Source organism: Pleurodeles waltl, chromosome 9 (genome assembly GCF_031143425.1).
Source record: "Pleurodeles waltl isolate 20211129_DDA chromosome 9, aPleWal1.hap1.20221129, whole genome shotgun sequence".
NCBI classification, from domain to species: Eukaryota; Metazoa; Chordata; class Amphibia; order Caudata; family Salamandridae; genus Pleurodeles; species Pleurodeles waltl.
In genome coordinates, this window is record NC_090448.1 from 744,010,886 (window position 1) to 744,024,562 (window position 13,677).

The following is a 13,677-nucleotide window of genomic DNA, read 5'->3' on the forward strand; positions in this document are numbered from 1 at the left end:
GCATGCTGTGGGGGTAGTCTTCCTCCTCTCTGCACTAGAAGCTCCGAAGAAATCTCCCGTGGGTCGACGGAATCGTCCCCCTGCAACCGCAGGCACCAAAGAACTGCATCACCGGTACCTTGGGTCTCCTCTCAGCACGACGAGCGAGGTCCCTTGAATCCAGAAACTCTGTCCAAGTGACTCCCACAGTCCAGTGACTCTTCAGTCCAAGTTTGGTGGAGGTAAGTCCTTGCCTCCCCACGCCAGACTGCATTGCTGGGAACCGCGACTTTTGCAGCTACTCCGGCCTCCGTGCACTTCCGGCAGAAATCCTTTGTGCACAGTCCAGCCTGGGTCCACGGCACTCTAACCTGCATTGCACGACCTCCTAAGTTGTTCTCCGGCGACGTGGGACTCCTTTGTGCGACTTCGGGTGAGCACCGTTTCACGTATCCTCGTAGTGCCTGTTTCTGGCACTTCTGCGGGTGCTGCCTGCTGCTGAGAGGGCTCCTTGTCTTGCTCGACGCCCCCTCTGTCCCCTGACGCAATTGGCGACTTCCTGGTCCCTCCTGGGCCACAGCAGCATCCAAAAACACTAACCGCACGATTTGCAGCTAGCATGGCTTGTTGGCGGTCTTTCGGCGGGAAAACACTTCTGCACGACTCTCCACGGCGTGAGGGATCCATCCTCCAAAGGGGAAGTCTCTAGCCCTTGTCGTTCTTGCAGAAACCTACGCTTCTACTGTCCAGTAGCAGCTCCTTTGCACCCACAGCTGGCATTTCCTGGGCATCTGCCCATCTCCGACTTGCTAGTGACTTTTGGACTTGGTCCCCTTGTTCCACAGGTACCCTCGACTGGAAATCCATCGTTGGTTTGTGTCTTTCCTGCAGAATTCCCCTATCACGACTTCTATGTCCTTTGGGGAACTTTAGTGCACTTTGCACTCACTTTTCAGGGTCTTGGGGTGGGCTATTTTTCTAACCCTTACTATTTTCTAATAGTCCCAGCGACCCTCTACATGGTCACATAGGTTTGGGGTCCATTCGTGGTTCGCATTCCACTTTTGGAGTATATGGTTTGTGTTGCCCCTATCCCTATGTGTCTCCATTGCATCCTATTGTAACTATACATTGTTTGCACTGTTTTCTAATACTATTACTGCATATTTTGGTATTGTGTACATATATCTTGTGTATATTTGCTATCCTCATACTGAGGGTACTCACTGAGATACTTTTGGCATATTGTCATAAAAATAAAGTACCTTTATTTTTAGTATATCTGTGTATTGTGTTTTCTTATGATATTGTGCATATGACACTAGTGGTACTGTAGGAGCTTCACTCGTCTCCTAGTTCAGCCTAAGCTGCTCTGCTAAGCTACCATTATCTATCACCCTATGCTGCTAGACACCCTATACACTAATAAGGGATAACTGGGCCTGGTGCAAGTACCCCTAGGTACTCACTACAAGCCAGTCCAGCCTCCTACAACCATCCTTTTGGAAACAGGAAGTATCTTGAATAGCAGCCCTGACCCTTCTCCTGCTCTGGAACCAACTCCACTGCGCCTTTCGACAAAAGGGATAGCACCTCTTGTTGCAGTAACAGAAGGTGGTCTTCCGAACAGAAGGATGGGCGGGAGGGATGGGAGGAGGAAACCCCTAAAAGGGAAGAGCATAACCTTTCCCCACAATATCTGTGACCCAGGAGTCTGATGTTATTGACTCCAACATGTGAAGAAAGTGAGATAGTCTCCCCCCTACAGGAGATGTGTAAACAGGGAGTGATGGAGAACTAAGGTTGCTTTCCCAGCTGCACCCCTCCGGAGGAAGAGGCAGAGTGCTGCTGGGCGGCCCCTCTAGTGCATACTCTACCCCTGACCCTGAATGATCTATAAGGGAGAGCTCCTGAAGATTGCGGTCCTGCCGCATGAAGCCTGCCACGAAAGGAAGCGCCATGACCAAATCCTCTAAACCTCCTAAATGACCTTAAAGAAGAGGAGTTGGCTGCTTGCAGTCCCAAGGATCTTGCCGTGGCTCTACTCTCCTTAAACCGCTCCAAGGCAGAGTTGGCTTTCGATCCAAAATGTTTGTCTCCATCAAATGGCAGGTCAAGCAGTGTGGTCTGAACATCAGGAGAGAACCCTGACGATCGCAGCCAGGCATGCCGCCTCATCGCTATGGACGTGCCAATAGCCCTAGCCACCGAGTCCGAGGGGTCCAGCCCAGATTGAATCACCTGGGTTGCCGCCTGAGTGTCTGACAAAAGGTTCTGCACCTCCTGAGACAATCCAGGGTGCCCCTTAGCCTCGTCCATAAGGGCATAAATGTATTGTCCTAAAATGCAAGTAGCATTTGTGGATTTCAAAGCCATGCTACATGACGAGAAGGCTTTTTTAGCTGACTGGTCCATTCTCTTAGACTCCCTGTCTGCGGGAACTCCTGGAAACGACCCATGAGAAGAACAAGAGGAACACGAAGCTTGTACAACCAAACTCTCCGGAGTTGGGTGCTTGGACAAAAATGCCGGATCACCTGGGGCCACTCGATATCGTCTCGCCACTGACCTGTTCACGGCAGTCGAAGTCACCGGCTTTTTCCACACTTCCCTAATAGGGTCCATAAGAGCCTAATTGAATGGAAGAAGCGGCTCCGCCACAGCTGATGCTGGATGCAACACCTCAGTAAGGATGTTGGTCTTAACATCCGCCACTGGAAGCGGAAGGTCCAAAAAGTCTGCTGCCTTCCGCACCACAGCATGAAAAGAGGCAGCCGCCTCCGTATACTCCCCCAGAGAAGTCAAGTCCCACTCCGGGGAAGTGTCTAGACCACTTGCCGTGTCCAAACCTTGCAGGTCCCCTGACGGCTCCTTGATCTCCCCTTCCTCCAAGTACTGCTTCTCATATTCCTGCTCCTCCAGTAGCCTCACAGCCAACCATCTGGAGCGGAGCCTGGGCTCGATCCCCGGCGTTGATAAGGCGTCAGGCGACGCCGAAGACCTAGGACGGCGTTGATCCGCTGAGTCATCCGACGCCGGATCCCTCGGCGCCACAGGCATCTTTAATTTTGATTGGATCCTTGGTGAATCCATCGGCGCCGGGACAGTGGACGTCGTCGGCATCACCGGTCTTCTGGGCGACGCCATAGGCATCGGCGCCAAAGCGGTACTTCCCGAAGGAAGAAAGGGCATGAAGGGCATCGGCCTGTAAGAAGCCGGAACACCCATGTCGAAGGCCAAAGGACCTGACGGCCCCGCATGCACACCTCCAGGCACCATGGTGGCAAAGATATTAAACACAGCATTAAGGAATGCTGCCGGATTCGTGCCCGGCGCCGGGAATGCCGGATAACTTTGAGGAGCCGGTGCTTACGGCGAAGCCGGCGTCGGCTCAGGCATCTCCAGCTGCTCCGGAGAAGCCCTCGGCTCCTGATGCAGATCAACTTCATACACAGACCGTAGAGACGCCGGTGAAGCTGGAGTTGTCGGAGGCGTAACAGTTCGGCTGACCTCCCACGTAGTCGACGTCGAGCCGATGGTAATCTCAAACGGGAGCGGCCCCTGCTCGACCAGCGCCGTGATCCATGCCGGCGCCGTGAGTCCCGATGACGCCGATGAGACCTCGAGGATTTAGAAGAAGATTCTCTGTGATGATGCTTCTTCTTCTTCTTGGACCGAGCCAGAAACAACTTGGCCTCCTGTTCTTTCAGGGCCTTTGGATTCATGCGTTGACATGAACCACACGCCTCGACTTCGTGGTCGGAACTAAGACACCACAAGCAATTGTCATGTGGGTCCGTGACACACATCCGACCTCCGCACTGCTTACAGGGTTTAAAACCAGACTTCTTTGGCTGCGACATTGTTACACCAAAGTGAAACTGTAGCTCCCTGGTAGCCTCGAAGAAAAAAACGTTACTCGAAGGCACGGAAAAAAGGGAACTGACGTCTGCACGTCGACGAGGACCTCTTATTGCCCGGGTGACGTCATACGGCGTCGGGTGGGAGTCGGGCAATTGTGACGTCATCGTCGACGTGCAGAGCTAGAAGAAAATTTCCATTGAGACATGGCGCATGGGGAAAATTCTGTAGGTGAGGAATCCACAGGTAGTTGTATCCATCAGAATTACCATTCAACAATGAGCTCTAAATATGTTTTGGAAATGTGACAATTTTTTATTTAGCAGTTTCTGAAAATAAACATATTTTCCTATCAAATACTGCTTCCGGTTTGGGCACACAAAAGTACATTTCCCAGACTTCTTTTCTAAAAGAAACCTAAATTTTGCTTTCAAAATACAAGTTTTTGTTTTTTAACAAAGACGCAGTCACCAAACATCAGTTTAGCATTTTCTTCAAAGTCCTCTCATGTACAAATGCTCCACATAGACAAAATCTGCTTCAAATGTACAAGCTTTAGGATCACATGCCACTGATGCTCAAATTATCTCAACCACTATAGCAAAGGTGGACAACGTAATGGTCAGGATGGTCACAATACAATGGTCATGGTCATTATTAGGTTGGGATGGCCAAAATTAGGTTAGTCATACTCACACTGCCAGAGGATTTCCAGTATGCACACTAGACCAAGATTGTGCACCCCTCTTGCACACTTTATCTCTGACTCCAGCAGTCCCACACTTGGATAACTCCTCTCTGGTAATTGCAGACACTCTTATTTCCTGGCCACACAGCGTGACTGACAGAATGGTAAAATCCATTATAGATTCATGTCACTGGTTTTACTGGCCAAGCGTAGGATAATGATACACTGGCTACACCCAAAGGCCCTCAGGTACAGATGTACTATACATAGGTCAGTGAGTGGCTGTTAGCAGAGCAAATACAAATTAAAATGGCACACAGTGATGAGAAAGTCCTCAAGGACATTCAGGACTACTGAACAATGTCAGACAAACTTCTGGAAGGAGAAGATGCGCCCCATCTCAAGTACAAATCCAAAGTGTTGCATCATCTTAGTGCTGCCTAACTGATTATGTTGCTTTTTTACTCTTCTGTATATGGCTGTTGTTTGTGCTGTAATTATGGACCTGTCATCTCTGCATTAATTTGTACTGTGGTCCCTCAGAGGAACTACCTGTAATTATAGCTGTGCTGTATGTCATTGTTTTAAAAAATTAATACAATTATGTCAAAAAAAGAGCACTGCTGTCTTCTTTAATGTGTATAAACCTTCTGAATGATGTACTAGGCTAAGCTTCACTATAGAGAGCTACTTCAAGGGTACTGATCAGTTTCCGGAATATCCCAAGCTACTCGATGGAGCCTAATGGTATAACCCCAGCAAACTGTTTCTGGGACCAGCCTCCCCTGCCACTGGGCTGGTGCCAAGCTGACCAAAGAGGGCCTAGGAAATAAAGGTGTCTCTATACCAGATCTCCCATTACAACTAAATATGATGGACAGGCCTAACCCTGGTCCATTTCAAGTTAATACCCTCCCCCAAATGCCCTTCCTAAGTCGAGAGGATTCACCTCCACAAATGCCCTTCCTAAGCTGAGAGGATTCACCCAGGGATGTGGAATTCCTATCGTCCAACGCCTGGGACATATTGTTTGGGGTCAAAGGCAAAATGTTTTCATGTTTATTTTGTCCTTGGGACAAGTAGACCCAACCCCCTGCAACACAGACCCTTTGGCTGGGAGTTTACAAAGAAGGGAACTGTCTGCCTTGGAGGTATTATTTGTGTCCATACGTTAATGCTGTTCAAACTTGCATTTGGTGTTCATTAATGAAAACCCTTCATTACTAGGGTGAGCGCTATAAATAAAAGTTTTAAGGTCATACTGCACTACTGACAGTGGTTCCAGCAAAAAAATAAGTGTACACACGTTTGTTAACAATATGAGGCTAAGTATAATGCCCCCAGGATGCTCTCTGATTATATGCAAATGTTTGCAGGAGCTTATAAGCAAGAGTGATGATTCTTTGCTTCGCTATAATGAAATTTTAGATGTTATTTCTTTGAGGCGTCATTTAGTAAAATGTGTTGATGCATGCTAGTATTTCAAAAAAAATATTCCTAATAGAAAATCAGTGTAACAATTTTCAACAATATTTTGGGAAGCATGAAAATAAAGCACTGGCAAAGCCAACCGATCTGAGTCTTTTGGTTTTGTCAAAGTGTGGCTTTTTATTGACATGGCTTTTGTAACACTTTATTGTTGTGGGAGCTGCCAGGCCCTCACCATTGTAACAAACAGTGGCAAATAGAAAGAAAAAAAGTTGTGGTCTAAAAAAGTTGTTACACCAGTGGTGTAACAAAGGCCCTGCATCCCCTCTCCAAGGGGTCCTCTCAGCACAGCACCTGCCCTGAGTGAGTCTGGAGGGGGGGGCCTCCATCTTCTTTGCAGGGGAGCCCCTTCCAGTTTTGCTACCCCACTGATTGCCACAGTAGTTCCTGGCGCTGAATAAAACTACTTTGTGTGCCAATATGCTCTTTGTGGAAGAGCAGAATGTGATCACTCGCAGTAACGCCAGCCGATAGAGAGAGAAATAGAAGATTAATAAAAACAAAATGTCTTTATTAACCCCAGACCTAATTAGGGACCCAATTCTTAATTGAAGTCACAAAAGTGCACCCCTGACATACTTCTTTGAATTTGTGGCTTTCATGAATTCACAAAAGCTGACAAAACTAGACCAGGAAATTGTACTCCTAGAAAATATTTGTGAAGTGTATTTCAGCACGAGCAAATACACATGTGTAGATTTGCTGATGTGAAAATCTATTAAGCGTTTAAAAGTTCACTTTCCCACCATCTACCTTTTTCCTAAACCTGGAAGAACTTCTACTTTTGCCAGTGTGAGGAATACATTTTCAACCCTTCTCGTTATGGTAAAAGATTAGAGAAGAGTTGGTTGAACCATCTCTGTAGCTTATACAAAACCAAACAAAGAGAGCAGAATTACTTTACCTGAACTTTAGTTTTCTTCTTAAGAGCAGCTACAGTGAAACTAGCTGTCATGTTAGTTTCTGTGAGTACATGCCAACATTCAATTCTTGCATGTACAATTTTCAAATACTAGACACCCTACCTTGGGGCCTACAAGATCTACATATGAGTGAATACTTAAAAGCAGTGCTCTTTCCTAGCAACATAGTTATTCTGACATGCCTGCATGCAGCTTTAAAAGCTGCAGCAGGCTGGTTACATAGGCAGGCATAAAGCTATGTTTTCTTTGCCAGTAGAGTAGATGGCATACAATGTGCTGCAGTCCATAGGTGGCATTTAACTTTCAATGCCAAGCACCTTATACTAATGCCATTCAGGAAAATTAGATACTGTGATTGGGGATTAGACAATTTTACCTTGTTTTATGACTCACACTGTATATACCGGGGAATGGACAGCAGTGCTCCAGTGTGCATAGTTCAAAAAACAGAAACACCAGTCACCAAAAAAATGGGGCTGATCACATAAACTGAGAGATTTTCTCATACTCAGAAGTAATGGCCCACAAAGCACTATCTTATTCCCAAGCCCTAGAGTAGTGTCTTTCAGTTGTAGTAGTATCCTGTCCACACTAACTCTAGGTGATGCCACAAGCATCGGACACTGTCACTGGTTTTATTCCATCTATGAATCAGATGCTGCTGAAGAGTTCGCCATGATCAATGTTATGACAATCCCAAGACTCTCTTACTAGCATAGTGTTGTGGTCATGGAAACACCGAAGAACAGGAACCAACACGAGTATATATATTTGTTTTTTTCATTTAAAAAATGCTTTCGTGTTATGTGATACAAATTGCACCCTATTATCCGTAACTACAAAGGCAGAAACCCCTTCTGACTGGAACAACTTCCTTAAAAAATGTATTATGCAGGGTGTGTTGGATTCTCTCAAAAATTTATACGCGACCCACTTGGAATGATAGTCAACTAACACAAATCTCTTCTCTCCGCTGAGCCCTCCAATTGGTCCAATAAAATCCATGCCAATTTTTTCCCACAGCCATTCAGGAAAAGCTACTGGACACAAAGGTGTGTTTCGAGTGCCTATAGCATTCTCAGCTTGTGAATTCACTACGCAACTATCAACCATCACCTCAACATTAACATCCATTTCCGGCCAATAATAAAGAAGCAACTTGTTCCTAGTGAATGTATATATATATATATATATATATATATACATACATACATACACACACACACACACACACATGTCCCTTGTTAGCTAATTTGACCAACCCACTTCTTAATTCAATTGGAGGAATCAACTTTGTGCCCCTCATAACCAAATTATTTTCCACACTCAATTCTTCTTTCATTTTAAAGTATGATCTATACTCATCCCTCAACTTGACTTTCTCTTGGACATCCTCTCATAATATAGTTCTTGAAAGTCTTCAATAGTTGATCCTCACTCACTTTGGTTTCCCAGCATTCTCTGTAAATTACACCTTCTGATGCAACCAGTTCATCAATCATAAAAATAACTCTCTCTTTTTCCTTATCAACAATGTTTCCAAAGTCCTCATGCTCAACCATAGGACACCTAGAAAGAAAATGAGCCCTACAATTTCCCCCTCCTGGAATATGTTTCATCTTCAAAATAAATACATGCATTTTAGACAATAATCAAATCAACCTTGGACTAGCATTACCCATCCCTTTTTCATTCCACAAGTGCATTAAGGGTTTATGATCAATGACAACCAAAAACTCTCTACCCCACAAGTAAGTTGAAAAATGATGAACTCCCCATACGTAGGCTAAGGCTTCTTTTTCAAATTGTGCTGTAATTCTTTTCAGAAACCGACAGTCTGCGAGATGCAAACGCTACAGTAGATTCTGGACCCTTGTCCAACTGAGTTAACACTGCACCAAACCCTAAATTACTGGCACCTACAGTTACAACGGACATGGCTTCATCATTAAAAGATTGTATAGCTGGTGCTTCAATTATGAGTCTCTTCAACACATTAAATGCATTATTTTGCTCCTGTTCCAACACAAATTTTACATTCTTCCTTAATAGTAATCGCAAAGGCTCACTCTATAATGCAAAATTCTGCGCAAACCTAGTATAGTATTCCCACAACCCCAGAAAGGAACTTACTTAATCTTTGTCCACTGGTTGTGAACACTTTTCTATTGCTGACAATAGGTAATTTTTTGGTTTAATTCCCTCAGCACTTATTACATGACCTAAAGATTCCACCTCAAGCAACATAAATTTACACTTATGTTCTGAAACTGTCATCCCATGATCTTCCAGAATCCTTAATACTCTGTCAAGTTTGGTTAAATGAGACTGTACTGAATCTGAGCCTATTAAAATGTCGTCGTGATACGTAAACACTTCACTTTCTTCTCCAAATAACTGGTACATTCATTTCTGAAACACAGAATCCGCTGACGCCAAGCCAAACGGCATTCTGAAGAACGAAATGCACCAAACGGTGTGTTAAATGCTGTTAAATCCCTAGAATCTGGACTGAGTTCAACCTGATGGTAAGCAGCTCTAAGATCAACTGTGCCAGCATATCCTGAATCCTGGGTAGAGGAAAACAATCAACTTGGATGTTTTTATTGAAGGATTTTAAGTCAGCACAGAGTCTCAAGTCTCCTGACTTCTTAATTGCGACTACTGTGGGAGAAATCCATTGTGAGGATTCAATTGGTTCAATCACCCCATCTACACTCAACTTATTTAAATGATCTTTAAGTTTCTGTCTCATGCTCAACAGAACATTCCTTACACTGTGAATGAATGGAATAGCATTAGGTTTCAGAACAATCTTATGTTCATACCCTTTAACCACATCCAACCTGCCTTCAAATACAGTTTTGTGCTTTAATAAAAACACCTTCCAAAGACCCAGGATCTTCAACCATTTTCCCAACCAAAGAAATTGGTTCAACCGTATCGGGTCTGCGAACCATCCCAAATTTGCCCTGATCCTTCCACCCTAAAATGTTATATCCTCTCTTGGCTACATAAACCTTAGAATGAATTGATCTATCCTTATAAAGCAAGTTCTCCATTAAATATCCAAACAAATCAATTTCTTGACCACCAAAAGCTACTGTGTGTATGTCAGGCAGAAGTAATTTTAACCCCTGCCACTTTTCCCCAAATAATTGGTCAGAAATGATAGTAATGGGTGATCCTGAATCAACAATACCCTGAATAATACTGTCACCCATTCTTATCTCACAGACAGGTTCTACACCTTTATGAACTCTCATTCTCAGTACTAATCATCTTTATAGATAGCGCCATCCTTTTATAAGTTTCATCTACACCCACCATAGCATCAGTTTACTGTGTCTCCACATTGTCAACCAGCATTACTCAGCAGGATTTCTACACAATTGTGCAAAATGTCCAGACTATTTGCATTTTGAGCGTGATTTCTCAACTGCAGGACAATTTGTAGCATTTGCTAAACAAGTCTTTGACACACATTTAAAGCATGCATTGTTTCTATCATATTTTTCCTTCAATTTTATTTTGTGTTCCAGTCCTGTTCTTGTATGAAACAGCATTAATTTGTTCATATGAATTCATTTTACTCTTATTTAACTCTTTCGAAGCCATAAGAGATCTTTCGATGCACCTAGCTATTTCTAGAGTTTCTGCCTAAGTGGGATCCCTACCACATAAAATTATTTCTAGCACCTTAAGATTGAAAAAATTCACCACAAACTGATCTCTTAAATATTGTTCTAAAGATCCTGCAAATTCACACGAGGAAGCTAAAATTCTTAATTCAGCAACAAAATTATCAATTGTTTCATGCTCCTGTTTACGTGTGAAAAATCTATTTTGCAAAATGTTTCTCTAATCTTAAGATTGCTTCCGTGAATTCACCCATATCAACACGTATCTGCGAATAGAATACAGGCTGATGATCAAAAATTCTCTGTCCTTCAATCCCTAAGCAATTATACAATAATATAGCTTTCTTCCTTGCCGCTGGAAAACCCATACCATCAATAGCAACCAAATAACTGTTAAATTACCTATACCACTGGCTCCCTTTCACCTTAGGCACACCTGGTTCATTTAAAAATGCACACGGTAGATTTGCCATTTGCATGATCAAGCTTAAACTATTTCATAGACCGTCAAACCAAAACCTGTTTAATCAACTAACCTATAACTTTCAGTTATTATGTGATGCACTTGTAAGTAACTATGATAAATACATCACTCCATTCCTGGACAATAACAATAACATAAATATCCTTTTATCAAGATGTGCACATCATCGTGTCCTACTAGCGACTTGTCCGAAAATGTGCAATCAGCAAAAGAAACTGTATATGGTCCTTTTATCTAAAGTGTGCACATCACTGAAAACGCAGATGCTTAGTATGGTGTGCACATCACCGTGCCCCAGAAGAAACTTCTACAAAGATGTGCACTTAGTCACTGCACCTCGCTGGAAGTACTGACACTTTAGAGATTAAGGTGTGCACATCACCGTGTCCAACAAGATAATTATACGAAGATGTGCGCTTCAAAGTCAAAACTGCATTTCGTTTTCCTTTCTAGAATGTGCACGTCACTGGAGATACATGTACTCCACAGAAACGTGCTGAAATTCGCAGTGGGACGAATTGTCTTCCCTGTATGCCGTAAATGTCGTGCCTGTAACTTTAAATGTCCAATGTGCACATTCCCATCTGTTGAGTACTCTCTCCCTGGGCCTGCCCCTTTAGCACTGTAAACACTGCACCTTTAATCGTACCAGAAGACTTCTTCAAATCTCTTGACAACTCGTGCTGAAAACATTCCAGCGTAGAAGGTGAGCTTTAAATAGATTAAATTTCCGTACCAATCTGCCTACAGTCGGAGAAGTTGAGTAATATTTAGTATAATATACACAGTACCTTAAGTTCAGCAAAAGCAATATCATGTAACTCACAACCGTTGAGGGACACTTTTCTTGATTCAAATATTGAAGATTTAAACAGGTTCCTCATCCCAAAATTACTCGTAGTCAATTCATGTGGTGTCGTGGTCATGGAAACGCAGAAGAACGGAACTAACAAGAGTATATATTTGTATTTTTCATTTAATATCTTCCTATACAATGTCCCTCAGCAAACAACTTCCAAGGAGCCTCGGCAGCAACTGACTCGCTTGGAATGTTGCCTCACAATCTAAACAAAACATTCTACCCGGCACCCACGAGCAAAGCCGTAGTATCACCACATTAAGGATAAATGCATATAACACATCGGTCCAAGTGAGCCCACTATGATTAACTCATTTCTACACAGAGTTTAGAAACACCTTGTTGAGGTTCCTGGTCACATTATAATGAGTAAGGTATGAAGGGTATGAAGAAAGACACATTCACACAGTTCCAGCGGAGGCTTACGGTACCCTGCTGTGCAACAACCTTCATGCGCTTACACAGACACCCTACTTTACATGACATAACTCTTTTATAGACTGTTAAAGGGCCCAGATACCCACTTTCTAGCAGTCAGAGCCGAGATAACAGTATCTCATACACTTACAAAGAAATCCCACAATCAACACATCACAGCTACCAGGGCCATTCATACGTCCATTTGAGCACCTTTAGCATTACTACACTGGGACTCGCTGAATGTTTTCTATGAGTCGGCAGTAAATAATCTTTCCTTTGCCCTGAAACTAAAAAAACAAAGGTTCCCCGAGTGCCTCAGACTTGACACTACGAATCTACTAAAAGATAAGATAGAGGCTTGAATGACAAGATTCTGGGAGGCAGGATTCAACACTCTGGAGAAAGGCAGAATCTGACTTCTAATATAGCCATAAATGGGTTCTACAAAGCTGGAGACACAGACACTCACCACCTCCGCCATCTTCCCCGTTCGACGACTCCGCCCACGGCCCCGCCCCTTGCCCAGGTCACGGATGATAGAGAGCCACTTGGACTAGAGCGCCAGCACCATTGAAACTCGAGCAGGATTGTCTACGGACAAATACGTTGACGCGGCGGCCATTTCTGAATGCCCACCAGTACACTTTTCCTCACGATAATGCAATTTTAAAGTAAGATTCGTAACAAAGAATAGATTCTGAATTATAATTCGATAACTTATTGAGAAATAAGTTTGAATATGAAATACGAAGACGCATCGGGTTATTAATACAGCATGGTCAAGTTTACCAGGTCCATGGGTGTTGGCCTGAATCAAAGAAGACATTAATAGAACTAGAAACAATTACCATAGTCCAAAACTCACCCAGGCCAGCGCACCAAACAGATAATGTCTACCACATAGGTGAACGAGGACAGTGCAGCTTCTATACTCACAATGAGGGCCCTCTGACAGTGTAGGCTGGTAGTGGTGGTTGGGGAATGACGTGCAAAGTGAATTCAATCACTGGCACTGCACACTATTACGAGAAAACTGTGCACTGAGGAGTGAATGTCTTTCTGAATGGGACATATCAGAAAAGTTGTGCATTCCAGCTACGCAGTCATACTAAGGCTAGCAAGAAAATATGTGAATGACACCTGTAACCTACTACCTTTTAATGAACCTCCTGTTCCCAAAGGATCCACATGCTGATTTCTAAGAAAAGGCTCGACCAAAATACTCCTTGTGGAGTCCTAGAGTGCCAACAATTGAAAAATATACAGAGACAGTCTCCAAATCTGCATGCAGACTTAAAGTTCTCTCCAAGCCCTGGACCATTAATATGGCGTTG

At 43.7% G+C, this 13,677-nt stretch overlaps 1 protein-coding gene across 13 annotated transcripts in view; it reads right to left on the reverse strand.

Moving 5' to 3' along the window:
* Positions 1–12,907, reverse strand: part of KAT5 (lysine acetyltransferase 5) — a 623,375-nt gene extending 610,468 nt beyond the window's left edge. For all 13 annotated transcript variants that reach the window (XM_069207870.1, XM_069207861.1, XM_069207869.1 and 10 more), the window contains exon 1: positions 12,813–12,907. In XM_069207870.1, coding sequence (XP_069063971.1) covers positions 12,813–12,824 — 12 coding nt within the window. In that variant the 5' untranslated portion in view covers positions 12,825–12,907. The remainder of the gene's footprint in view (positions 1–12,812) is intronic.
* Positions 12,908–13,677: the final 770 nt, after the last annotated feature.